The following is a 25453-nucleotide window of genomic DNA, read 5'->3' on the forward strand; positions in this document are numbered from 1 at the left end:
AGCAGCAGCCAATGTCTTTGTTTTCAAGTAGCAGGGAATTCACGAGGAACCGTCGCAACTCTGCCGTCATTATGTTAAGCCCACCCACCGACTCTATGCACGATGTGATTGGCCCGGCTAGAGTTTGGCTTTTCCAGCTCGCAAGCCAACGGAGAGTTGCTAGACGACCCTTGCTGCAAATTACATTTGCTGCCGCTAGGGTGCGTTTTGATTTCTAGGCTAGCTTGCAAGTACTTTATACAAGACTGGTCTTAATCCCAATGTTTGGTGTTGGTTAGTTTTTTGGTTTGCCTTTTTTGGGCTGTGTGCCTCTCAGCCCGGTGTTGCCGCCTTCGCCTCATAGTAGAATGTAGCATCCACTCTTTGACAGCAGATCTAAAAGGCGCCATACTCTGCTCCCTACATTCTGCCTGTCAAACCCCAGTCCACAGTGACAAAGGAAGGGCTCGCAGAAAAACCGTATGGTCCTATCTCAACTCTACAAAGGCCAAGCGGTGAACTGACAGCTGTTTTGAATTTTAGATTTTTAAATATCTCAGCTTTCAAAAAGTGTGCAAAGCTGTCCCCTCAAAACAGTTTTGTTAGGTTGTCAAACTGTATAGACCATTTTTACCTATATTTACCTATTTTTGACAGCGTAGACATCAAACAGTGGCATACTTTGACAGATCCCTCCCACTGAAATGGCTCTGGCTATGGCTTCTGACTCTGACACTCTTTATAGTGACATATTGTTTGATTTATTTTGTAAAAAGCAGCTTAAGGCAAAAAATGATTAGAATATTGACAGTTTCATTATGCATAAAATATATATATATAACTGCATATCAATCAAAGCTGAAGTGACAGTCACCACCGTGTGTTACATATATGCACAGAATTTGGAGGCCAATTTCATTATATTAGAATTGCTAGCTGTGAACAGGTTTGACACTCTGTGGACACATACGGAAGCCTGACCCATAATTCAGCAACAGAATTGTGCAAATAAATAACATTACAGCAAGTAAAGATCGACAGCTGCTTCCAGCTGCGGCATGCAAAAACATCCTGCACAATCTGCTCAAACATTAATGATGTTTGCTGAATAATATTTGACCAGAGCGACTGCATTTCAAGCACAGCAGACACATCTTGACGTGACCCGACATGGTGCATGCCAACAAAACTGTCATTTCTGTGCATTGAAAAGCCTACTGTTTTACCACTAATAAGCTGCTTGCTGCTGTTTATATGCTGCACAGTAGTGTGAAGTACAGTATGTGAGTTAATAGTGTGAATGGGGAATACAGGATCTGTTGACAGCATGCTGGTCATTTCCTCAGTCCCTATAACTCCTGAAATATACTTTCCCACTACAAGTATGCTCCGCTGTTGCCTTATTTAATCTAAAAATAACCGATAATTCATACTAATCCTCTCTTTACACACAATACACATACAGTACAAAGATGCTAGTTAAAGCATTTCAGGGCAGGCCCTTGCAGACATGTATTAACATTCTAACAGTGTAAGCTTTAAATTGCTTCAGGCTTTTCATTTTTGCAGACATACAGAACAAATCACTGAATTTGCTAATTTGGCGCCCTTGCAGGTTTTCATCCCTATACCTTGCAGCACAAGGCACAGATCTCAGGGATGCCTACACGGATTTGTTGTTTAATCAAAGTTTACAGTGACTGCTCCCCTTGCTATCTGTCAGGGAGTGAGGTTATTTTGATTAATCCGTCATGTTGCTGAGGTGGAAGAACAGTGATTGTAGGTGGAAACCCAAACATTTGACCCTTCTGGTGGTTACATACTGTGCTGTGTGTGTGGGTGTATTGGGTATGTGTGTCTGTGTGTACACCTATGTGTGAATGTATAGCTCTATGTATATGTCTCTGGATGGCTTGCTCATCTTTATGTATATTTTTAACGGATCAGATCTTCACTCTCGCAAGGATCCTGGAGGGAGCCTGGGAGTATGCCCAACCGGTCTACATGTGCTTTGTGGATCTGGAGAAGGCGTATGACCGGGTCTCCCGGGAGATACTGTGGGAGGTGCTGCGGGAGTATGGGGTGAGGGGGTCCCTTCTCAGGGCCATCCAATCTCTGTACGACCAAAGCGAGAGCTATGTGTGGGTTCTCGGCAGTAAGTCGGACTCGTTTCAGGTGAGGGTTGGCCTCCGCCAGGGCTGCGCTTTGTCACCAATCCTGTTTGTACTATTTATGGACAGGATATCGAGGCGTAGTAGGGGTGGGGTTGCAGTTCGGTGGGCTGGGGATCTCATCGCTGCTTTTCGCAGATGATGTGGTCCTGATGGCATCCTCGGCCTGTGACCTTCAGCACTCACTGGATCGCAGCCGAGTGTGAAGCGGCTGGGATGAGGATCAGCACCTCTAAATCGGAGGCCATGGTTCGCAGGAAACCGATGGAGTGCCTTCTCCAGGTAAGGAATGAGTCCTTACCCCAAGTGAAGGAGTTCAAGTACCTTGGGGTCGTGTTCGCGAATGAGGGGACAATGGAGCGGGAGATTGGTCGGAGAATCGCCGCAGCGGGTGCGGTATTACATTCAATTTATTGCACCGTTGTGACGAAAAGAGAGCTGAGCCAGAAGGCAAAACTCTCAATCTACCGGTCAGTTTTCGTTCCTACCCTCACCTATGGTCATGAAGGCTGCGTCATGACCAAAAGAACAAGATCCAGGGTACAAGCGGCCGAAATGGGTTTCTTCAGGAGGGTGGCTGGCGTCTCCCTTAGAGATAGGGTGAGGTGGTTCGGGCATCTGGTAAGGATGCCCCCTGGGTGCCTCCCTAGGGAGGTGTTCCAGGCACGTCCAGCTGGGAGGAGGCCTCGAGTAAGACCCAGGACTAGGTGGAGGGATTATATCTCCAACCTGGCCTGGGAACGCCTCGGGATCCCCCAGTCGGAGCTGGTTAATGTGGCTCGGGAAAGGGAAGTTTGGGCTCCCCTGCTGGAGCTGCTCCCCTGCTGGAGCTGCTCCCTCCGCGACCCGATACCGGATAAGCGGACGAAGATGGATGGATGGTTAGCACACACCAAATGTTTTGGCCAATGACGTAGACAGCCCTGCTGATTTTGAACAGGTCACCCGGAGACTGAAGGCAGGACACATTCAGAAACCGTATCTCACTCAAAACAGCATGGATGGTTTTTTTTCCAAGTTTGTATGCGTGTGGAAGCACCAGAGACACAAAATAACACCCCAAATCCCAGAAAAAGTGTTTTTTTTTTCATAATATGGGCACTTTGAACATGTCAGTTTAAAAGCGTTATCAATTGACATATTGCTTATGAATTTCCAAGATTTGCTGTTTGCTGTACACTGGAAAACATCGACCGAAATTGCACAAGTGGAAACATTACCTCATTCACAGTGATTTTTGTTGATTGACACATGATTGACAACATATAATAAACTACCTGAAAAAAAAAAAAAGATAAGGAGCATAAGAAAGGCAGCATGTGAGTGGATGAGCAAGAAAGTGTGAACATGTGTGGAGAGAAAAACAAAGGAGAGTTTTATCGGATGTATGATTGACCTGACAAGTAATCAAAACAATATGTTTTCGGAAAGATATATATATATATATATATATATATATATATATATATATCTGAGGGCATTGACACGACTCTTCCGCTGACAGTACTGTGTCTCAGAAGGGCTTACTGTACTGCTTGCACACTGTTCAACTAAATTAAGACAGTTTTTCTAATTGCTGACAAAACAACTACATGAATAACACAGTTCGAAGAAAGAGAAAACTGCTGCATTGAGAGGACCAGAGTGGAAGAAAGAAATAACAGTAAATAACAGTGGCCCATAGGGAAGTGAGAAAAGGTGAATGAGATACAAAAGCAATGAGGGATAAAAAGAAGAAAAGAAACCTAATAATAAAAGTTTTTTTTATTCCTAAAAATAAATACTACATTTTGCATGTTCTGTATCACAGCACACATATACACACCTGTACACTTCAACAGACATACACCACTGTTACATATAGCAATCTAATGCCTTGCTCATTTACAGTAGGTGTAACATTATGAGCCAGAGGCCGGAGACAGGTGAAGCCTGTTGTCCAAATCACACTCCTGTTTTCTGCTTGGCTGGACTGTAATTTCCTGGGCTTTAGAGAGCAGGACACACTGCCCTGCACACTGGAAAACAGGTCTGATGTACACTTAGTCCCTGTATGTGGGCAAGAGATAAACCACACGCACGGACGCGCACATGCACACACGCACACACACACACTTCAACGCCACCACCTACTCCCTGAGCAAAATAACCTCTAGCCACCATAATAGCTTTTACCTTTAAGAAATATAACCACAGTACTTTCATGCTACAGGGTTATATTCCATTGCGCTCCACTGATGATGCCGCTGGTCTGTAATTTGTTATTTCACATGCATAATTGTCCAGTTAACTATGTTTGCAACACTCTCTTCTCATGTCGAAGACACAGTACACACTATGTCAACTTTGCATCGGTTTTTCGGTTTCTCAAATAACTGCTTATTTTTTTTTTAGAAATACTTCTTCCAATGTGAGCGAAGTTCAAATAGATCAAATGGCAAAATAACTTTATTTTTTGAAACTCTTTTTACAGCGCAGTTCTGAGAGATCTTCCCCTGAAGCTTTTTTTTTAAGCCTTCCTTCAGGTCAGGATCATTCAACTCACAGCAGTGTCACTTCCCTGCTGTCCTCCCAGAAACCCCCTTACACCACTGCAGACTTAATGCTGTGCCACTGCTCCCAGATAACCTGATTAAACAGTGAGCGCCCTGTTGGTCAGCCTCAGGCATTACCACTGCTAATTCAGCCTGTCCGCCGCCTGCTAAGGCACACGGCACAACCCCTAATGCTCTCTACTTTAGTGCCAGGGCAGCTTCTCTTTCAGCTGTAGAGACTGGAGACAGAAGCACTTTCGGTTTTATCCAGTAAAATGGCTGACATTGACCACAAAAGACAGGAAATGGGCTGCAGTGGGTCAGTAGATTACAGGAATCTAGTCTGAGGGATGTACACAAGTAAATACAGTAAGAAGAGACAAAGTCATTGCTGAAAATGATAGGCCATCTAAAAATGAAAGCCCATTCATTATTTAACCACTCCTTTGTCAGCTGAAAGCCATTTGTTCAAGTTTGTAGGATCACAAAAGACACAGGAAGTTGCATTCAAAGTGTCATTGCAATATTTTCTTCAAACTGTCCAAATAAACAAGCTTTTATTAATCCTGTTTACCACAGCATTCTGCAGAGAGATGTTTATTGTTACAATATGTTGTAACTTTTGACACATTGTAGAGCAAACCCTTTTCAGTGAGGAAAATATAGGCTCTTATAAGTTATGTCCCCATCAAGAGTCCTTTAATATTGAGTAGGGTTGCACGATATTGACAAAATGTGATATGGTGATATCAATTATGAATATTGCGATATCGATATTAGTTTCAATATTTTTAAACATATGTAAAATTACAAAAGTTATGGGAAAACGCATCAAAATAGATTCATAACAAATACAAAACAAGGTTTATTTCAACTGACAGTCATATTAGACTGGTCCAACATGAATAAATAAATAAGGACCATGTCTACAGAACAGGACATGTTTTACTGGATGGACAGTATAAAATATATAAATAAAGAGAACAGGACATGTTTTATTGGTTGGACAGTATAAAATATATAAATAAAGAGAACAGGACATGTTTTACTGGTTGGACAGTATAAAATATATAAATAAAGACAGGACACAGCTTTTCTTTTGCTTCTCTGATTGGTTCCGTTTTGTTGTCTCTATCTATTTCTTCACTTACGCTGTCACTCTGTCGAAATATGCACACACATGGTACGCTCCATAGGGTTTGTTACGTAGTGGACAACATGTGCAAGTGGCACGGGAACTGGCCAATGAAACATGATCATTACAGCATTTTAAAAGGGCTCTAAATCAAACACAACTAAGCCACGCAGTCAACGGACGGGACGCAGCGCTCCACAAAATAAACAAAATATTGCATACTTATCGCGACACTTTCTATATAATATTGCGCAACGTGATATCGCGATAACGATATTGACTCGATATACAGTATCATGCACCCTTAATATTGAGTACAGTATCTGCAGAAAGTTTAATCCATAATTTTATTTACCTAACTGACACAGCTGCACAATACAGACTCAAGGCGCAACCTTAAAGTTACATAAAATTGAACGTAATTCATGGTTTAAAACTATAAAGTTGAAAACTAAAATGATTGATGACATGAATGAAAATGTACCGTGGGAGGATGGACCTTGAAGTCATTTGACTAGAAAAGACTTATCTCTCTCTAGAATTGTTGGTGTCTTGTCACAGAGTAGAGCTTCTTCCCTCACAAATGATCTTTGGCCGAGTACAGACACCGACATGGAAGATAATGAATGTCATTTTAACTGGCGCAAGAAACGGTCAGTTATAAATGAGAAGCTGCTTCCTGGACGTTTTGTATACTGCTCTTTGCTAATAACAAAGAGGCGAGATAGAAGATTTAATATCAGACCCGTCAGACTCGATATAATAACAGAGCTTATTTGACTACCAGGCAGTAAAACTAACCAACTAGGTCAGAGCAACTTCTACTGGCAAGCCCTAATAATTTTCTATATTTGCACATTCGAATTTTCACTCACATTTGCGAGTAAAATGCTGTTGTAAAGGAGAGCAGCTTTGAAAGGCTGAGACGGACAAAACACAGGCGGGCAATGTTGGGAGTAACACTCAATCAAGTAACGCAATTATAATTACTGAAATTAAAATTAGTTTGTTACTCGCGTTACTCTCTTTTGTGAAACATGAACGCTTGCAGACAAGAAGACAGATAGGCCTACTTTAGCTGCTTCTGATCTAATGTCACAGGACCTTATGGTGGCGCAATGATACACCAATCGAACAATGAGCATTAAACCACAGCATGTCCGATAGTGCGGATAGAACAAGGGGGTAAGCCAGCCTCTGCAAAGCGTACCTCCTATGGCGCCATTTTGTTGCTATCAAGCCATCACCCACCGTTAGCATCCCATTGACTGCCATTCATTTTGGCGTCACTTTGACAGCGAATAACTTTACATCTGAAGGGTTTAAAGACTCTATTTGTCCCATTGTTTATTTCTAAAGAAACACATCAATGTATAAAAGGCTCCATTACCTTGTATCTCACGTTATGGCTCCGTAGCAGACGTTTTTGTAAAAATAGGCTAACGGTAGTGTCATAACCACGCGACTTACTGTCGCATAGTAGAGGAATTATCGTACAGTACAGGAGAAGCTCGCAGGCAGTTTGGACTTACATTAGCTGTTTAAGTTGAATTACTAGTGTTAACTAGCATTTTAGTTAGCATAAATTAGCCTGTGCCTATGTTATCTCCTTACATATACCTACGCTCTCCGTCTCTGCAAGATTGAGATGAATGATTGAGATTTCTCTTGGCACAGCTACCAGAGGACTTCCAACTTTCAGACAGGTTGCTCACGTCACAGTTACGTCGTCAAGCTCAGTTGGAGGCTGCTCAGTAACACTCAGCCATCACGGGAAAAGTGCTTCTAATAGACTTCACTGGTCTCCGTGGAAAACAACGGCGTCATTTTGTCCACTTATTTTACAGTCCATGGGATAGAATGAGCTTTCTCTCCTGGAAGTATGGACATTGTAAAATGATAACGAAGGAGGCAGTTTATCATTTAGTCTTCTTTACTCTGAACTCCCGATGCAAGTGAGCAGTGACACACACGTTTTGGGTGCTACTGTATATATCACAGTATATGCGCAGGCCCATTTTAACTACCATATGTATCACAGTATATGCGCAGGCGCATTCTAACTACCCTATATGACAGACATTACTTTTCACTCGTCGAAATTAAAGGCAAAAATGTAACGGTGAGTTAGTCAATTATGTGCAGGTGTAAAGAACCTATCCACATCTAAGAGTAGCAATTCATATCTTATGAAGCACCTGTTGAAGCAACACGCTTCAACAAAGCTACCCAGCCCTACGGATGCTGAAGGCGCCACTCCATGCAAACAACCAAAGCTAGATTTCACACGGACTGCAGTGCAGCCGAGCTGAATACATTGATTGCTAGGTATACTGTAGGCCAATCACTTTTATTTCATTGGGCCTAATGTGGTTAAAAAAAAAACACTGTGAAATGACTGAGACAGTTGTTATTTCGTTACAAGTATTAAAAGGCACTTTTGTACTACTGCTTGATTTGAAGGCCAGTTGCCCTGTTGACTACAAGAAATAGGTCTAAAAATTGTTTATTGTGTTTGACTGTTCAGTACTGTTCATATTTACTTTATATACATATTTACATATTTAAAAAGCAGACATAAAAGTGACTTTCCCTAGTAACTAATTACTTTTGATATACAGTAATTGGTAAAGTAATTCAATTACTTTTAAAAGAAGTAACTAATAACTGTAACTAATTACTAATTTTCAGTAACTTGCCCAACACTGCAGTAAAGAAAGGATCAGCATTTTGATCAGGTTTATTTCAGACAATTTGGTCCAAAACATGTCCTAATCAAGACTCAGGACATCTCAAGTATAAATATGAACCTATGAAACTTAACACAAATAGTCCCTTAATGTGAGTAATAACACAAAACTAAATGAGAAATCATGACAATCGTGTGATGTGCACTGCGACCTACAGTAGACTAGATGCTGGTGGTCAAGTCATCTTTTCAAACATGTCTTTTCAAACAGATATGACAGTCTTTTTTATTTAAGTAGGCTAATGAGATACCTGTACAGTAATTGCACACAGCTGTCTTGTTGATTGGATAGTTCAGTCCAGAGTGCACCATATATAGGCCTCCTCTATGGACAAATATAAAACATTACGAAAGAATAGCGACGGAGTCAGTAGCAGAGTTTTCCACCACCCCTCCAAATAGTACATTCAGTGCCAGACCAAAGGAGATTGAATTATACCTTAGAAGATGAGGGGGGCTATTTTGTACCATGATACACCAGGGAGAGCCTTTGTGAGTCTTTCAACACCTTTCAGAAGCAGGATTATTATTTTTGTATCTTGCCAGACGGCTAGCTGAATGAGAGATCTTTTCTATCATTTTCTGTCTTCTCTATACTTTTAACTCCCCCCACTCTCTTATCTTCCATCGTTTGTTCAATCATTCTCCCTCTAAAGACAATCTATTTATATCTTCTTTGACATTCCAAGGGCTTTTTTTCTTTGGATGTAATGAGGAACAGTTCCGATCAGTGACTCTGGGGTAAGAGACAGAGAAAGAAATCCACACATAACACAATACAATATTCCAAGAGCAGTTTTCATTTGCTACAGAGCGCATTAACATATTTTTTTTTTTTTAAATCATTTACAGTTTCTGAAATATTCATGCTAATTATGGCTAGTAATAAGGGTTTTAAAATTCACTTACATTGGCTTTATAACTACAAAGATTTAGGGCTGGTTGCTGAAACCTGGATTACAAGATTTCATTTTCAATAAAAATCTCCATTAATGGAAGGTTTTTAGTGCACAATGTACCCTATTCATGTCTTAGCAACCAGCCAGAGTACTTTTTGATTTTATTGCGTTCATAATAGACTAAAATGATAATATTTGGGTCATGGGGTGTGCACTAAATCAAAACAAATTACTAACTGACCTGAACATCCTGAACCAAACATATTGGGACAAATACATGTACTACTATACCCCTCACATAGATTTAGCTGTTGCCTAGTCTAGCATCGCCAGACCGTCCTCTACAGCGCTGCGGAGGATGGTCTGGCTCGTCCACACAGCATTGCGGGATGGGAGAAAAATGTGCTTTGATTTATTGGCATTTCTTTAAACCAATCACAATCGGTGGCCCTAAGCGCCGGACGGAGCCATGGTGCCGTTGCAAATTAATCTCGGGAAGGAACATGTTTTGGTGGAACGTGTACGTTCAAAAGTTGTTTTAGTTTTGCAACAGAAAACTCAGATTGGACAGATAGTCTAGCTAGCTGTCTGGATTTACCCTGCAGAGATCTGAGGAGCAGTTAACCATAGTCCTCATGAATCCACCGGAGTTTAAAATTCCAACACAAAGAAAAGCGGAGGGGTAGCGGACATCCGGCCGAAAAGAAGGACATCAGGCGGAATTTCGGGCGGCACCGGAGCAATCCCGGAAGTGGAACGTCGTGGATATAGACTAGCTGTTGCCTTGCTTTAGTCCATGTGTTACAAGACATGTCAAACAATTTGAGAGGGGAGCCAGATGGTTTGTTACACACAACCATCCGAGAAGCCGTCATTTGAAAAAGGGCAGGCACTTTCAGAAAATAGTGGTCGGTGGAAGGTGCTTGGATGAACAGTCTGTTTGTCACGTGATCTTGTGATATTGCGATAATCCAGCTGCCGTGCAAAGTAAATGTTTTCAGCGTGTGGCTGTAATCAGCATACCTTTTCTTTTCAATGTCTTGCCTAGGCCATGACTACACACTTGTTGCCAGTTTATCATGTCCACCTAAAACTACTGCAGTCTAATACAACAGCCCTGCAATAAACTCGACCTTCATGAAGGTTATAATGTTGATGATGATCACTTTCGAGGATGTAGGCTAGTTGATGGTTCTGTTGAATTGTATTGCGGTATACAGAGAGGCGTTTCTGTTATTTAGCCTTCCCTCAATGACATGAATAGGATGAAATAATAGAATCACTTGTCAGTATAACGCAATACAATTCAACACCACCACGAACTGCAGCCTCCAAAATGTGCTTTCAGCTAAGTGGTAACATCAGCATACTAATGTGCTCACAGTGACAATGCTAACAAGCTGATGTTCAGTAGGTCTACGGTTCACTTTGTTAGCAAACTAGGTGTAATGCGTTAGCATGCTAATAAGTGTACCTACACAAAGTACAGCTGAGGCAGATAGAAATATTTGTTTTACAGCTTTTTGATTATAAGCCAAATTAAAAACATTTACCTGAAGATGGCGCTAGATGAAAAGTTAAGGCATCACCAAAGTTACAATTCATCCTGTGGGGGATATGGATGTCTGTACCAAATTCCATGACAATTCAAATGTGAACCTGCTATTGGTGCTAGAGAAAATGTCAGTGGATCAAGAAAGTCATCAGGATACATTGACTGGGAACATATAAATGTCAATGTGCAATATTTTGTTCCGATTCATCTGGTACAGTAGATCTCGAGCTAGTTCACTTCATAAGTAAAAACTCTGACCTACTGGTGACACTAGATGACATTTCAGTCTGTAGGATTTATCCCTGTAGGCACCATGGGTAGCTGTAGCCAGTTGCATGGTAATCCTTCCAGTAGTTGTTGCGATATTTCACTTAAAAGCAAAAAAAGTCAACCTCATGGTGGTTTTGGATGAAGAGTCATGGGATCACTTAAGTCAGTAGACTTTATCCCCTGGGCACTATGAATGTCACTATAGTTTAGTCTGGACTTATGTTGTGAACCAAGTAACAGAGGGAACAACATTGACATCCCTAGAGAGACGCAGCTAGCATGGCTAAATATGGTTTGGCAAAGCCCTAATCTTATATTTTAGGAATGTGGGGAGTTTTTGGGTTAATTGCTTTAGCTTTGATGAAACAAAGTTGTCAACTCTCGGCCAGTCCCAGTTGGTCTTCCCGTGTCTCTCAGAGAGCTATGGTGAGAGCATGAATCAAACGTGGCAGCTGTGCTTTCTTCTTGACAGCCTGCTTCACCAATTTCATTGGTATAGCATGAGTCAAGGTTTTGAAGGTAGATGCAGCAGATGTGTATGGGATCGGTGGATTAACATCCTCATTTCCCAGTGGGTGTCTCTAAGGGAAGCTCATGCCTTGAGGTCTGTGCTTTGAGAGGAATAGAGGAAACGTTGAAATTCTTTTGGGAATTTAGAGAAAAGAAACATCCCTGTTGTTATTACAGCTTATTACTTTACTATAGAAGGTGTGTGAAAATGTAGGCAGTGGGTGCATCATACTGATCAAATGAGAAAATGAGATTCAGCAAATGAGCTGAATCTCTGTGATGTTTGTCTTTGTGGCTTTAACAAAATGAAAATATATTCTACTAAGAAACTTCTTTGAAAGAGTATGCCATGTCCGATAGCATATGCTGTATTTGACCATGACTGTTTTGAGCTCTAGCAGTCAGTGGCACTGCCAGCTTCCTGTTCTGCCCACCATGTCAAGCTTTACTGTGAAGATCTGTGTCATTGATGCCTCTGACCCACCCTGGGGTTCTTCTGTTGACCAATCAAACTCACTCTGCTGGAGCTGCACATGAAAGCATTTGAGCAAGTTTCAAAGTGATCAGATTATGTCCAAGGGAGAGCATTGAGGATGGTTTGAGGGAGGGAAAGCTCTCCCTCCTGTGGACTATCTGAACTGTGTTACGGCAGGACCGGGGTTCTACTGGGTGGAGCGCAGCCTGCTGATAAAGGCTGAGCCACAGGAGTTTTTGGGAGGTTCTGAGAACTATTCACCTTGGTGCTACTGCAGAGTAGTTGCAATGGGATATTAAGAACGCACCAGGCAGGCAGAGTCCCTTTGAATTCACCACCTCAGCAAAGGGAGCACTACTTGAATGGCTCAGGAGGAGCCGAATGCTGAGTGAATGTGAAATGAGGCGATGGCAGTGCAAAGCAATGGAGACGCTTCCATATGCATGACTCAAGCCCATTTCACCATTTCCCTTTTTACTCTTCCTATTCTTGTCTGTGTTTAAGGCTGTGATAAAGCATCCCTGGCTCAGATACTTTTTCCTCTACTTCTGCCCCAATAAGCCAAGTGTCCAATTGACTGGGGCTTCAGCTCACACCACTGCCTATATATGGCCTCCCTTTTATCACCCTAGCTTCTCATCTGGGCACAAAGCCCTTTTTAGAATCAAAGCTAGGAAGTATCCTCGGAGACAGACGTGAGGAGAGGGAAAGTGAGGAACATAATGTTTGGTTCTACATACATTTAGGTTGAAACAAGCCAAAGGCTTTCAGAATGATTCCCCCTTTGAACAGTTCAGTTATAGTTGCACATCCTTGTCTATGTTTGCGTGTGTCAGCATGCATGTGTGTGGCATATTTAAAAGAGTGCTTTTATGTATCACTGATTCCTCTTGTCCATGTGTTGAATAATAATGGCTCTGAATTCGTTCCATGCTGAAAAGGATCGAGCCACACTCCTCTTACACCAAAGTTGTGTCAGTTTAAAAATAATATGTATGAGAAAATTCAAGAAAATGGTATGTCAACAAGAAGCCATACATTGGCGAGGAAACCCTTTTGTAGCAACACCAATAGAAGATGTTTACAATGTAGGATCCATTTTGAATAAATGAACCATGGTTTAGAAGCTTAGCCTTTTATTTAGAAAAAGATTGCGACCTTCCCACCATGGAGAAGTGTGAAGGTCTCAGTGTGATAATGATCACAGCTCTCTGAGAAAATTGCCCTGCTCAAGCTTCTCTGACACAGTCTCAGGGCAAAAAGGAAAGTGTCCACTGAGACCTCTAATGTAAACAGACAGGATGGCTTGTAGTCACAGATCTACACTCTGAAGCTGGGGCCAGGTCAGCCAATAAACTCCGAGCTAATGGTCACAGAGTTTATCATCTCGGCTGTGACTGACTGCCACTGATCTGGCATGAGCAGGGCCCATCTTCTCCAATTCTCCCTGCCTTAAATAAGTAATTGCCCCTCCAAATGAAATCACTGCCCCCTCTTGCACACATAGATGCTAATTTTCAACCTGAGAAAATCTTTCGCTCTGATCTGTGGTAGAGACAAAATAGCCTGCTCATTTTGCTAACAGGCAAGTGATGAGCCGTGTGAGGTGTGCAATGCAATGCCTCAGCTCTGACTTAAACTTCCCAAAGTAAGGGTCATTTTCTTTGCACATTGGTGCAGAAAGCATTAATACCTTTGAAAGAATTCAATTGAAGGCATAATGTAGTAAGACATGTATACTGTTATAAAGTTATATAGTTATATTCTTAAATGTTGTCAGTTCCCCAGAGGTAAACTGGTGACAGTGGCATATATGTGCAGTATAATTTATATGCTGAAAGGTAATTTCTTCTTAAAAGACCTGCCCACAAGCACTAGGGTTATTATAGTTTAGCATTTTTCATTAGTTTTTATTTTTATTTCGTTTTGACTTTTTGTTTTCAAATTCAGTTTAGTTTTAATTAGTTTTAAAAGCGGGTTTGCTAGTTTAGTTTATTTTTAATTTTTTGCTTAGTTTTAGTGTTAGTTTGAGTCTTTTGTAATATGGGTTATTTGTCAGGGCCAAGATTCAAAAAGATCAGAAAAAGTATTGTGTAATAATAACTCAACAAAAACATCATACAATTTTAGAAATATGTATCCACAATGTATTCAACAATAACACCGGTACATCAAATGTGCATACGGTCATGAATATGTAAACAGTCTACACAAGATGCTGCCTCAAGTGCAAAATGTGTAAGTGACATGTGCCAGGAAAAAAACTAAATAGACACAGATTAAAGAAGACAGACATGAACAGGTGTTTTCAACTTTTTGAAGTCAATCGACTAATCAGTTGTGTAGACATCCCAGTATCAATCCACATATTAACCCACACTTCCTCCCGCTTGTGGTGTTCCTGCGTATGTACTAACCAGCAGCTATCGGGTCACCGGTGAAAGCCCTCCTGTAGTGTTCTCTGTCCTACGGTTGTCTCTGTCATGCTGCCTGGCCCTATAACGTTACCGGGGTTAGCTTCTGTTTCAGGGGAGGGGGGGGCTTGGCGCTTTCCTTTACCTTGTTAAGGTAAGCTAGGTTAGCCTCCTTGTGCGCGCTTCTCAAATGTACTTTCAAATTCGTGGGATGTTTCCCTTTAAGAAATTTGTCCACATATTTTTCCACCTTCCACTGCAAGGCGCTTGCTTTTATCTGACGCAGTCATAATCAAAGAGGACGCTTTCTTCAGACTTTCGGTACCGCCATGACGCCAGGAGAGGGGCATGGACTATGCTGTGTTCAATTTGCCATGGAATGTCGGAATTTCTGGGTTCCCAGTCGGAAACTGTATATGCTGTATGTCTAAAGTCGTAAATGTTAACTCTGAAAGATATATTTGCTCTGTGAAAGACATTGACAAAGATGAAAACTAAGGACATTTAATCTAGAATTTTGTTTTATTTTAGTTTTGCAAACAGACAGTACAGTTTTAGTTAGTTATCGGGGTTTTTTGTAATGCCTCGTTTTTATTTTTATTTCAGTTTAACGACCCACCTAGTTTTCCTTATTTTGTTCGTTTTCGTTAACGATTATAACCTTGCGCACAGTCAAAATCCATTATGCAACGATCTCTAAGAAGAGAGGAAGGGGGCATACTGTAGGTGAGGCTTTGCACAAGCATCCAACTAATGAGGACCAGTTAGAATTATTTATACAGAGTGCAAAAAGAGCCATTAGAGGAGAACTGGCACCTACAGTAATTGCAGTGCAAAGATGAGTGTCGAGTGGGAAAAGGTACGCTGCTTTTTACCAAATTTTATTTGATGAATATTCACATTGTTGCGAGGTCAACTGTTTAATCAGACTCAGTCTTTCACATGAAGCCTGCAGGGTAAGAAAAATGTTCTTTGTAAAAGATTAGTTATAAAAATGATGATGCAATTTTTTACCATGTACATATACTTCAGGCAAAATTGCTTCTCCGTGCTTTTGGCTGAGTTACATCAAAACACTGAGCTACTGTAAGTCAAATCTTAAAAGTATATACTTTTTAAATATTTGGTTAGTCAGTAAAAAGTAATGCAGGAAGGAAGCAGATATAGAGGAAAAAAGAGCTCTGTCCCAATTTGGCATCACATACAGCATGCTATGTATCTTTAAAGTATACTATTTTTGCAGTTAGTGGAGGAGATATTTTCGTGGTTCCATCTGTAAATGTCACATTTATTTCCTACGAAGACAATGTTATGTAACTCGCAATCGAAATACCCCCCATGGCTCGAATGTGCACAAAACCCTCCTGGTTGAATCATCAGTGGGCAACCATGTTAAAAAATATCTGGTTCTTTGGTGAAAAGTCAAAACAAAACCTGGGTAGAGAAGGTAATTATGACTCCCCGAGGTGCATTTAGGCAAGAAACGACCACAGAGCAGACAATATTGTTACATGTCACAATAATGATGGGCAGTAGCTAAAAATTGCACATTTTAGAAAACCAATGTTACAACCTGCAGCTTCAGTCAATTCACTTTCAGATTCTGCATCAGTTTTTTTGTGATTCTGGCAACAATGATGCCGAGTTTTGTTCCCAACAGCAATGTTCAATCTTTTAAGATTGAACATTCGTCTGGGGAGTCTGCTCTGTATTTTCTACTGCACTGCATGACTCTGTACGCAATTGGATAGTCCTTCAACCAATCAGACCAACGATCCGGGTGACGTACTTTGCAACAACGGGGTTTGAGCTGAGCTCCATTCTTTTGACCACCAGAGGGGCTAGCTGGTTAATTAGGCTTCCTTCTTTTGTAGGAATTGTTCTAGGGCAAGATTCTGTTCCATTTTCAGAGCAAACTTACCTTTGAAATCTTTTAAAACAGCAGCGACAGCAGCATCAATGGGTTGCTGCGCTTCGGTAGCCACCATGTTGAATATAAACAAAAAGCTGCTTGGTCGCTTCTCTGTCGTCATCGTGTTAAACCCGCCAATAGCGCGCCAGGTGGATAAGCCAGTTTGTGATTGGTCCCCACAGATTTGTAACGGAAGCAGGATAGATAAATGTACAGGTTTCCAGCCTGAGCTGCAGGGCGAAATCCCAGTCTAATGATGAAGCGTTTCGCATTCGCTACAGCTCTGATTCGCTACAGCTCTGATTCGCGCCTCGGACTGGCTTTTTCTCCATAGCAATGAGTGCCGAGGCTTGTGGGTAGTGTGGTATTTAGAGCCATCCACCATACCAAACTGATGGCAAAACATGATTTCAAAACAGATGGTCATCATGACTCAAACCTAACACATTGTTACATTATCCGGGAGACTCCCATGATTCTGTGTTGAGGAGTATTGAGGATATCACTCATTGGAATTGAAATGCAACTCTATTAAACTTAACAAAGAGCATTTCCTTTTCTTTTTTTAATGTTCAATTTCGTATTATTTCTGAGAACTTCCTGAAGCTGTCTAACAACCATGTTCAATTTAGTAGCTGTAAGTCCCTTTAAACTTTCCCCTGTGCATCACATAGCTTCCATCAACAATACTCTACCTACTTTCCTGTACTCTGCATACTAATATCGTTGAGCATACTAAATTATTTCACATTGTCTTCTTTCTTCGCGAATGCACTGCATACCCAACCCCCTGGTTAGAACATGTGCTATGAATGCAGTATGGAATCGGCGCGCAGCTAAGATATTTGCATGTCATGTGCAAGAATTCTCAAGGAAAGTCATACAAATCAAAAGCTGTTCATGGCTGGCTTTGTTTGAAAGATCACAGCGTTTTCCTTTGCTGTGAGATGACGTGTGTGTGATTATGTATTCCCTCTGCCTGCCAAACAGGTTATCGCAGTGTTGTTGGTGTGATCGCCCATTCAAATGAAGTGATGCTAGGCACCTCGCAGCTAACGTTCTCATTACAGCTCAGACATGGTGAGAAGAAAGGCTAGACGTCATGCATGTGCTAATGCGTGTTTGCGTCTATGTGAGTAACTGAAGTCATATACAGTATGCTTGTTGGCACAGGACTGTAGTTCTTTTGCATTGCAGATCCCTGCACGCTTGTTTCAGCCTTATAATTTAGTATGCCTCTTAGTGTGTGTGTGAGCCTGTGTGTGCGAGCGGATCAGTGGATAGGATGAAAGTACATGTTGGGTTGAGAACACCATTAGTTGAGAGTCAGCAGTTCTGCAGGATGGAGACAGAGGGGCAAATGGTCCCTCTCATGAAGAGCCTCCCATGCTACATTCTCAAGGCAGAGAGAGGTAGCTGAGGATAAGATGATGTATGAAACCATTAGGCCCCTTACACCTAAAACACTTAGTTCAGCTGCATGTGTGCCATTACTGCCTTTACGCTATATGCTCCCGCTTCAATGGTGACAGACAGATAGGAGGACAAAGGAAGAGGAAGACAGAGGAGCTAGATAGAGGCGGAGAAGTGGGATGACCCGTGTGATAGAGAGGTTGCATGATGTCATGCATTACTGATAGGAAGAGGGAAGGCTGGGTAATGTGATCCAACAGATAAAGGAGCAAACCTCTCTGGCTCACTCTCTCTTTCTCTGATGAATCTCTCCAGCCCTGCTCCAGTGCTAATAAAGGAAGTGAAGTGATCTCTTTAGCCACAGATTAAGATTGGACTGGAGGTAATGCCATTATGTATGGTACCTCCATAGGATACAGATCGCTGACTTCATAGAGTGCACAGCCCCATCTGCAGATGGGATTAATAGTAGCATACATGCTTCGTTCATATCAAAAGTGATCCCAATCAGTACAGGCAACATGCAGGCTATTATGCGTCCATTTGCATTCTGAAGTGCAGTTTTGTATGCACACTGTGGGTATTTTTTTCCAGTCTGTAGCCTCCATTAATTCATTGTACCCAAATGTGCTAGATATAGCACTTCAAAATCAATACCACATTCTTTCTAAGACATTCATTTGTATAATGAAAGTAAACAAAAGAAACCGCCGCTGAGAAAACCTTTCTTAATAAACAAGATAAAGCCAACCAGTCGTCTCAACCGTCGTTTTTTATGGTAATCACACTAAGCCGTCCCAATTAATTTGACAGCGGTAGGCTACTTTTAATAAGGCTACATGTGTTCTGTCAATTCGGATCTTTGCTCGTATTTACGAGCAAATGTGTCTCCAATGCTCCCTGCATTAGTCAGGAAAGCGCTATTCTTGTGCATCGTGAATGCCCTGTTTTGACATCTGACCAGCTGCTAGTCGAGAGCAAGTGGAGCTTATCAACAATAAATAGGAGTGCAAAAGAGAGGTGTGTGTTGAAGTTATATTGAACCCCAGACCAGAGTTATTATTATTATACATAACAACTGAACAACAATGCAGTTGGTTAGAGTCAGTTGATGCAGAGCATATCTTATCCCTGTACACTTTAGTTGCATCGTTATCTTAGGTATGTATTTAGTAGGCTAGACTTTTGTAGTATTTAATATTTAAGTAGGCTGACCATAGGCTAGTGGGTTTTCCCACTCTGGATTAAAAGACGCGGGGGCGGGGATGACTAGCAAAACTGCAGAGTAGGGAGAAGCTGAATGCATAAATATGAGATGTGGGCTGATGGAGGATGGTGGAGGAGCAGACAAGGTGAAAGAGGAGGAGAGGAGGAGATGAATAACTGTACTGAAAGGCTGAAAGGTTTGATCTGTATATCTTTAAGTGCTGTAAAGGAATCTAGAGAGTCATACATATGCAAGGACACAATTTATTCAAGTTTCAGGTGAAGTAAGAAATTGTCAGAGAATATAACCAAATGTAGTGAAGCGTTCCCACCAGATACTCACAAACACATTCATTTCTGTTGCGTGGATGTTTGAGTTTGAGTGATTGTTTTTTAAAGATAATTTTTTTGGCATGTTATGCCTTTTATTTGATAGTGACAGTGGAGGGAGGCAGGACATAGGGAAATAACATGCAGCAAGTAGTAGTAGTATCTGTAGTAATCACTCGGCTGGCGAGCAAATGTTAATGTACAATATGCTTGATAGCTATTAAGGAACACATAATTTAATTATTGTAATCCAGGGCCATGTTATTTGTCTTAAGACAAATGTTGAAAATGCAGCTACAGTATTATGCATCATTGTCATTTGTAGAGGGAGGTACAGTAAACTGCAGTGATGTTTGTAGGGGACGTTCAATCAGTTTTTCTAAGTGTGGCTGTATTTTCATTAGAAGGCTGGTGGGATGTTTTTGTACAAGGCTGCAGAACAGCACAACCAGTCAACTACAATTTTTGAAAGATAAGAGTTACACCCAGAACACAAACTTCATTGCAGAAAAATAAACGTCTTTATCTTTTCATCCACACAGCTGGAAGTTTCAACTACAGACTTCGCTGGGAACCTTGTTGAGGGACCGGCCCTACTAGTGATCACTGTCATCGACCAAAATGACAACCGGCCCATCTTCAAAGAGACGCGCTACACAGGAGAGGTGCTCGAGGGATCCCCTACAGGTAGGTGACACTGTTATATCTAAGGACTCTGGAGAGAACTGGGCTTTCATTGGATTTAGTTGGACAGCAATATCACACACACTGTGATTGTTACACTTGGAATGTCTCTGCTCTTAGGATCTTAAATGTGGTTTGTATGTGTTGTCATGGCGATGGAGTCAAATGCACATGCCTTGATAATAAACAAACAAACTAAGCTTTATTTACAGTAAAACATCACAGGTGATCAAAAATGTAATATGTGTAAAATAAATGTAAACTTAAGAAACATGTAACAATTTTCCAATTTGTTCGGAATTTATCTTCAATAGGTATTAGAGGATGGATACCCGACCCGAGCCCGACGGGACTCGACGGGACCCGACGGGCCGGGCCGGTTTCGGACAGATATTTAGAAATGATGTTCGGGTTCGGGTTCGGGTTCGGGTCAGCACGATAAGGCATTGAACATTTTAAATTTAAAACAGCTTCTTATGTAGGTAGCCAATGGGCCTGTTTCACTTGATGCAACTGTTCGTTTTTGTGATTAAAATAAATGTAAAATATTACCCTAACATCCGTCTTCCTGCGTGCGGAAATTTGTTCATGTAGCTGTGACAATGTGCGCCTGTGTTAACGTGCGCTTGTTGCCCCGTGTGCACTGATGCGCTCATCTGTTGACATTTCCGAATGCCTTCCTACAGTTGCTTAATAAAAGCTTTCCACACAAACAAACGTATATGTGTCATTAGTACGAGAAACAAATTAGATTTTAACTGTGTCGGGCTCGGACACAAATATCTTAATGCCTGTCGGGCTCGGGTCGGGTTCGGCTTACTGCTCTGTCGGACGCGGGCCGGGCTCGGACAGAAAAATGCGGCCCGATCCGCACTCTAATAGGTATAGCAATGTTAGGTCTGTGTGAGTCAAAGCAACTTTGTGAAATTTGAACATGTCTGACTTTGGCATTTCCCCAGTGGTATCAGAAAATACACTGTAGCAGTGTGATAGACAGCAATATATCCTTTGTAGGAGCGCTGCCATGAGGGGGCTGAAAGCAACATTTGTTTTACTGAGATTGTCTCATTTTTCACATATCTTACGACATCCGAATACTTCCAAGATGCTATGCTCAAAGTGCAGTAGCTCTAAATACCCTCATATCACACCTATTACACCCTGTTCACCTTTCCCCTCTCTGCTGCGCCAACGACTTGAAATAGTGTGCCACTAGCACTTGGTGGAATAAATTAAGAGAATCTGATGTTGTTTACCATTTGAGGGGCTTGTTTGAGCCTGTTGTACAGGCATGTATCTTCCTGTGTGTGTTCAGATGAACTCTAACCTGATGATATCACAATGAGTCAGACAGGAATCTTGAAATCCAGTAGATATTAGTTCAACAATTGACAGTGTGATCGCAGATCTTACCTTATTACTAATATTACCTTTAAATATTGTTTTACATAACCTGACTGCACATGGTTTGTTATCACAGAACCAACTGAGAAGCCACCATTGGAAACTGCTTGGGAAAGGGAAGAGGCACTTAAAAAAACCCCAAAAAACCTGGCAGGTGATTGGATGAACCATCTGTCTATCACATCCACCATTCTTGTTTTGAACAGTTTTGAACGAACAGTCGTGGCCGTCACACACACCTAAACCACAGCCGTAGCTGCCATAGCTCTTCACCGGGCACTGATTGGTTCGGTTCTCTGGTAGTTCACAAACCAAGGCATCCTGACCAGATGGATTTTTGTGTGGTACATGATCCTCTATGTCTGAAACAGCTAAATAAGATTTTATATGACATTTAGAGAAGTTGGATGACATAATATCAAATGGACTGTATTTATATTTACATAGGGTTTTTATAGTTTTAACGATAACTCAAAGCGCCTTTTTACATAGTACAAGAACCATTCATCCTTCACACACTGGTGGCCGAGGCTGCCATACAAGGTGCCACCTGCTCATCAGATAAACATTCACACACCGATGGCGCAGCATCGGGAGCAATTCGGGCTCCAGTGTCTTGCCCAAGGACACTTCGACATAGGACTGCAGGGCCAAGGATCGAACCACTCTACCACCTGAGCCACAGCCGCCCAATCAATTGTAGAGAGTTTCTTTGTACAGCTTTCTGATTCTGATGAACGATATGTAGAGACCAAATGTTATTTTATGGACTATAGTAGGAGACTGCACTGCCTTTTCTCCCATCCCATGGTCAAGTGTTTCAAAATGAATCATTTTGAAGCATGGCTGGCAGAGCCTTTGAGAAGACTCTTCACCGCTGGCTTTGACTGTCAATTTTAATGTTCTATTAGATGCTTTTGTCACAGTAGCTTCTGTTTTGGCTCTCTGAGCGGTTGTCACTGCTATCACTGTCGCTATTACGGTGACAGTCGTGCCCTCGCTGTGCTGAAATATAAATACATGCTGTCTCAACGTACAGCGTTTCTATTTCAGGAAAGTTCTACTTTGCTCATCTTATACAAGCTGATTGTGTGTCCATGCGTGTGTCTTTCAGTCTTTTAATGCAAGAAAAATTAAGAAAGTTAAGAGAATTTCTATCTACGTACAGCTGTGGTGTGAATGACTGTCAGGTTGTATATCATGACATGACGCTTGGGTGAGAATGGTGGAGGCGATCACATCTGCTGCTGTTCACTGCCAGGTTCTGTTTGGCTCTTATTGCTGAATGCTTTCCTATAGTTGCACCACATGGCGCTGATGATAACGAAATAAGCAAAAACCCGTCGCTTCACCCTGTGTGCTCCTGCTGTTCATTTTGAACTGTGTTTCACTGATTCAGTGGGGGATAAAAGAGCCCCTGATGACTACCTGTCAAGTGTCTTAAGGGCAAACATGTCAGAGTGCACAGATTGTTTGGAGAAATAAGTTTGTTGAACGTGCGTAGGTCCCAGTCACGTGGATAGAAGTAGAAAGCACAGACAGTAAAAAGAGAGGGTAAAATCAAAAGCTTTGCACTGCCGATTCCATCGTGGTTCTCACCATGTTTGTTCTCACATCATTAGCACAGAAAGCAATCAGACAAAAGCCGTAATCACCGACTGAGCTTCACAGATAAGAGGGATCAGTCAAAGGAAAGACACATAGACCTATACTCTCACACACAGACAGCTTCCCATAGAGACAATGTGAGTGGTTGTCAACGTCATGCTGAACTTGCGTTATGAATTACTAATACAGACATTGCTCATTTGGTGGTATGCCTAATAAGCAACAACATGTCATCGCTGGATTATGCAGACCAAATAGTAAGCTAATAATTACACTACCACAGTTGAACCTCGGTACAATAATGCAGTCAGACCAAAAAGGGCATTTTGATGTTTTGATCCTGCACTAACAGGGATTAAATGATAGAATCCAATTGTCACGGAAAAACAAAAATAAAGTGATTTATTCCATGCTTCCATGCATGGTTTTTGATAGTGTGGATTCTTGATTCCACAATATTCTCCTGATACACACTGATTTCTACAGAGTGTGTTAGCACTTTGACTGTTATTGTCTATGTTTTGGCTTGCCTGCACACTCGTACTGTACATGCAACCTTACATGCTTACAGAAAATGAGCCCAGGGAGTGAATTAGAAAAAAATGACAAATCCCCTGCAGGAAAATCTCTTCTTGGTTTGGCCCCAGTGAGGGCCCGGTCTCACGAAATACCTGAATCATCATAGTACTTTTTAGCCCTGACTCTCTTTAGTAGACAAGTTAACTCTGACTTCTGCAAGCTCAGCACCTATACATTTTTTAAATGACTCATTTTACATTACTGGGTTAGATCCGCCAGAGACCTTCTCGCTTGACGTGATAGAATTGAATTTGGTTTGATTTGCAGTCATTTGATGCTCCGTTCTTTATTTTTAATATCTCAAAGATACTCAGTAAAAGCTTTCTATAACCCTGAGCTTCCTGTAAAATGCTATTTGAGTGGATTATAGCCTGGTTGAATAAACCAAAGTGAGTGAAAACAAAATGAACTGAAGTTGGATTTTATTTTCTGTATGGTGTGATCTGACAGTTTCGTGGTACTTTAGTTGCCCTGGATGCCAAATCTGATGGAGCTCAGAGATAAGATGAAGGATGCAGCTGTGAAGACTGTGTTTCTTGCATGCCTGTAAATCAGTGCAATAGTCTACTTAGCCAGTCAGTTCAGCCTCAGTGATGTGACTGTCTGTCAATCATTCAAATCACATTTAACAACATGTCAGTCCCTAGGCATAGAAAGTAGTCAGAAACATCTCCATTGATTGTTGTAGTCAGTCATGACATCAATAACCTTTAAATCCATAGTGCGTAGTTTCTGTAACCCCCATGAGGAATTCTAAGTAGTGACAACAAAACTGTCGGTGCGTCCACATGATACAAGCCTTCCATGACACACCCCCCCCCCCACCCCCCCTTCTCCACGCAATTGTTAGTGGCCAAAGAGGACACAGGGAGGATTAATTGCGCGGGAAAGTCACTGGACATCACAATCTTCTGAACATAGCCATCCATCCATCCATCCATCTTCATCCGCTTATCCGGGGTCGGGTCGCGGGGGTAGCAGCTCCAGCAGGGGACCCCAAACTTCCCTTTCCCGGGCCACATTAACCAGCTCCGACTGGGGGATCCCGAGGCGTTCCCAGGCCAGGTTAGAGATATAATCCCTCCACCTAGTCCTGGGTCTCCCCCGAGGCCTCCTCCCAGCTGGACGTGCCTGGAACACCTCCCTAGGGAGGCGCTCAGGGGGCATCCTTACCAGATGCCCGAACCACCTCAACTGGCTCCTTTCGACGCAAAGGAGCAGCGGCTCTACTCCGAGCTCCTCACGGATAACTGAGCTTCTCACCCTATCTCTAAGGGGAGACGCCAGCTACCCTCCTGAGGAAACCCATTTCGCCGCTTGTACCCTGGATCTTGTTCTTTCGGTCATGACCCAGCCTTCATGACCATAGGTGAGGGTAGGAACAAAAACTGACCGGTAGATTGAGAGCTTTGCCTTCTGGCTCAGCTCTCTTTTTTCGTCACAACGGTGCGATAAATTGAATGTAATACCGCACCTGCCGTGCCGATTCTCCGACCAATCTCCCGCTCCATTGTCCCCTCACTCGCGAACAAGACCCCAAGGTACTTGAACTCCTTCACTTGGGGTAAGGACTCATTCCCTACCTGGAGAAGGCACTCCATCGGTTTCCTGCTGAGAACCATGGCC

The 25453-nt window shown here is 42.0% G+C and overlaps 1 protein-coding gene across 1 annotated transcript in view; it reads left to right on the forward strand.

The window, feature by feature from the left end:
• cdh13 (cadherin 13, H-cadherin (heart)) overlaps positions 1–25453 on the forward strand; it is a 434001-nt gene that overhangs the window by 198191 nt on the left and 210357 nt on the right. The window contains exon 7 of the mRNA XM_078257870.1: positions 20095–20239. Within this exon, the coding sequence (XP_078113996.1) occupies positions 20095–20239 (145 nt within the window). The remainder of the gene's footprint in view (positions 1–20094; positions 20240–25453) is intronic.

The sequence above is a fragment of the Sander vitreus genome, chromosome 8 (assembly GCF_031162955.1).
Source record: "Sander vitreus isolate 19-12246 chromosome 8, sanVit1, whole genome shotgun sequence".
In the NCBI taxonomy this organism is placed as follows: domain Eukaryota; kingdom Metazoa; phylum Chordata; class Actinopteri; order Perciformes; family Percidae; genus Sander; species Sander vitreus.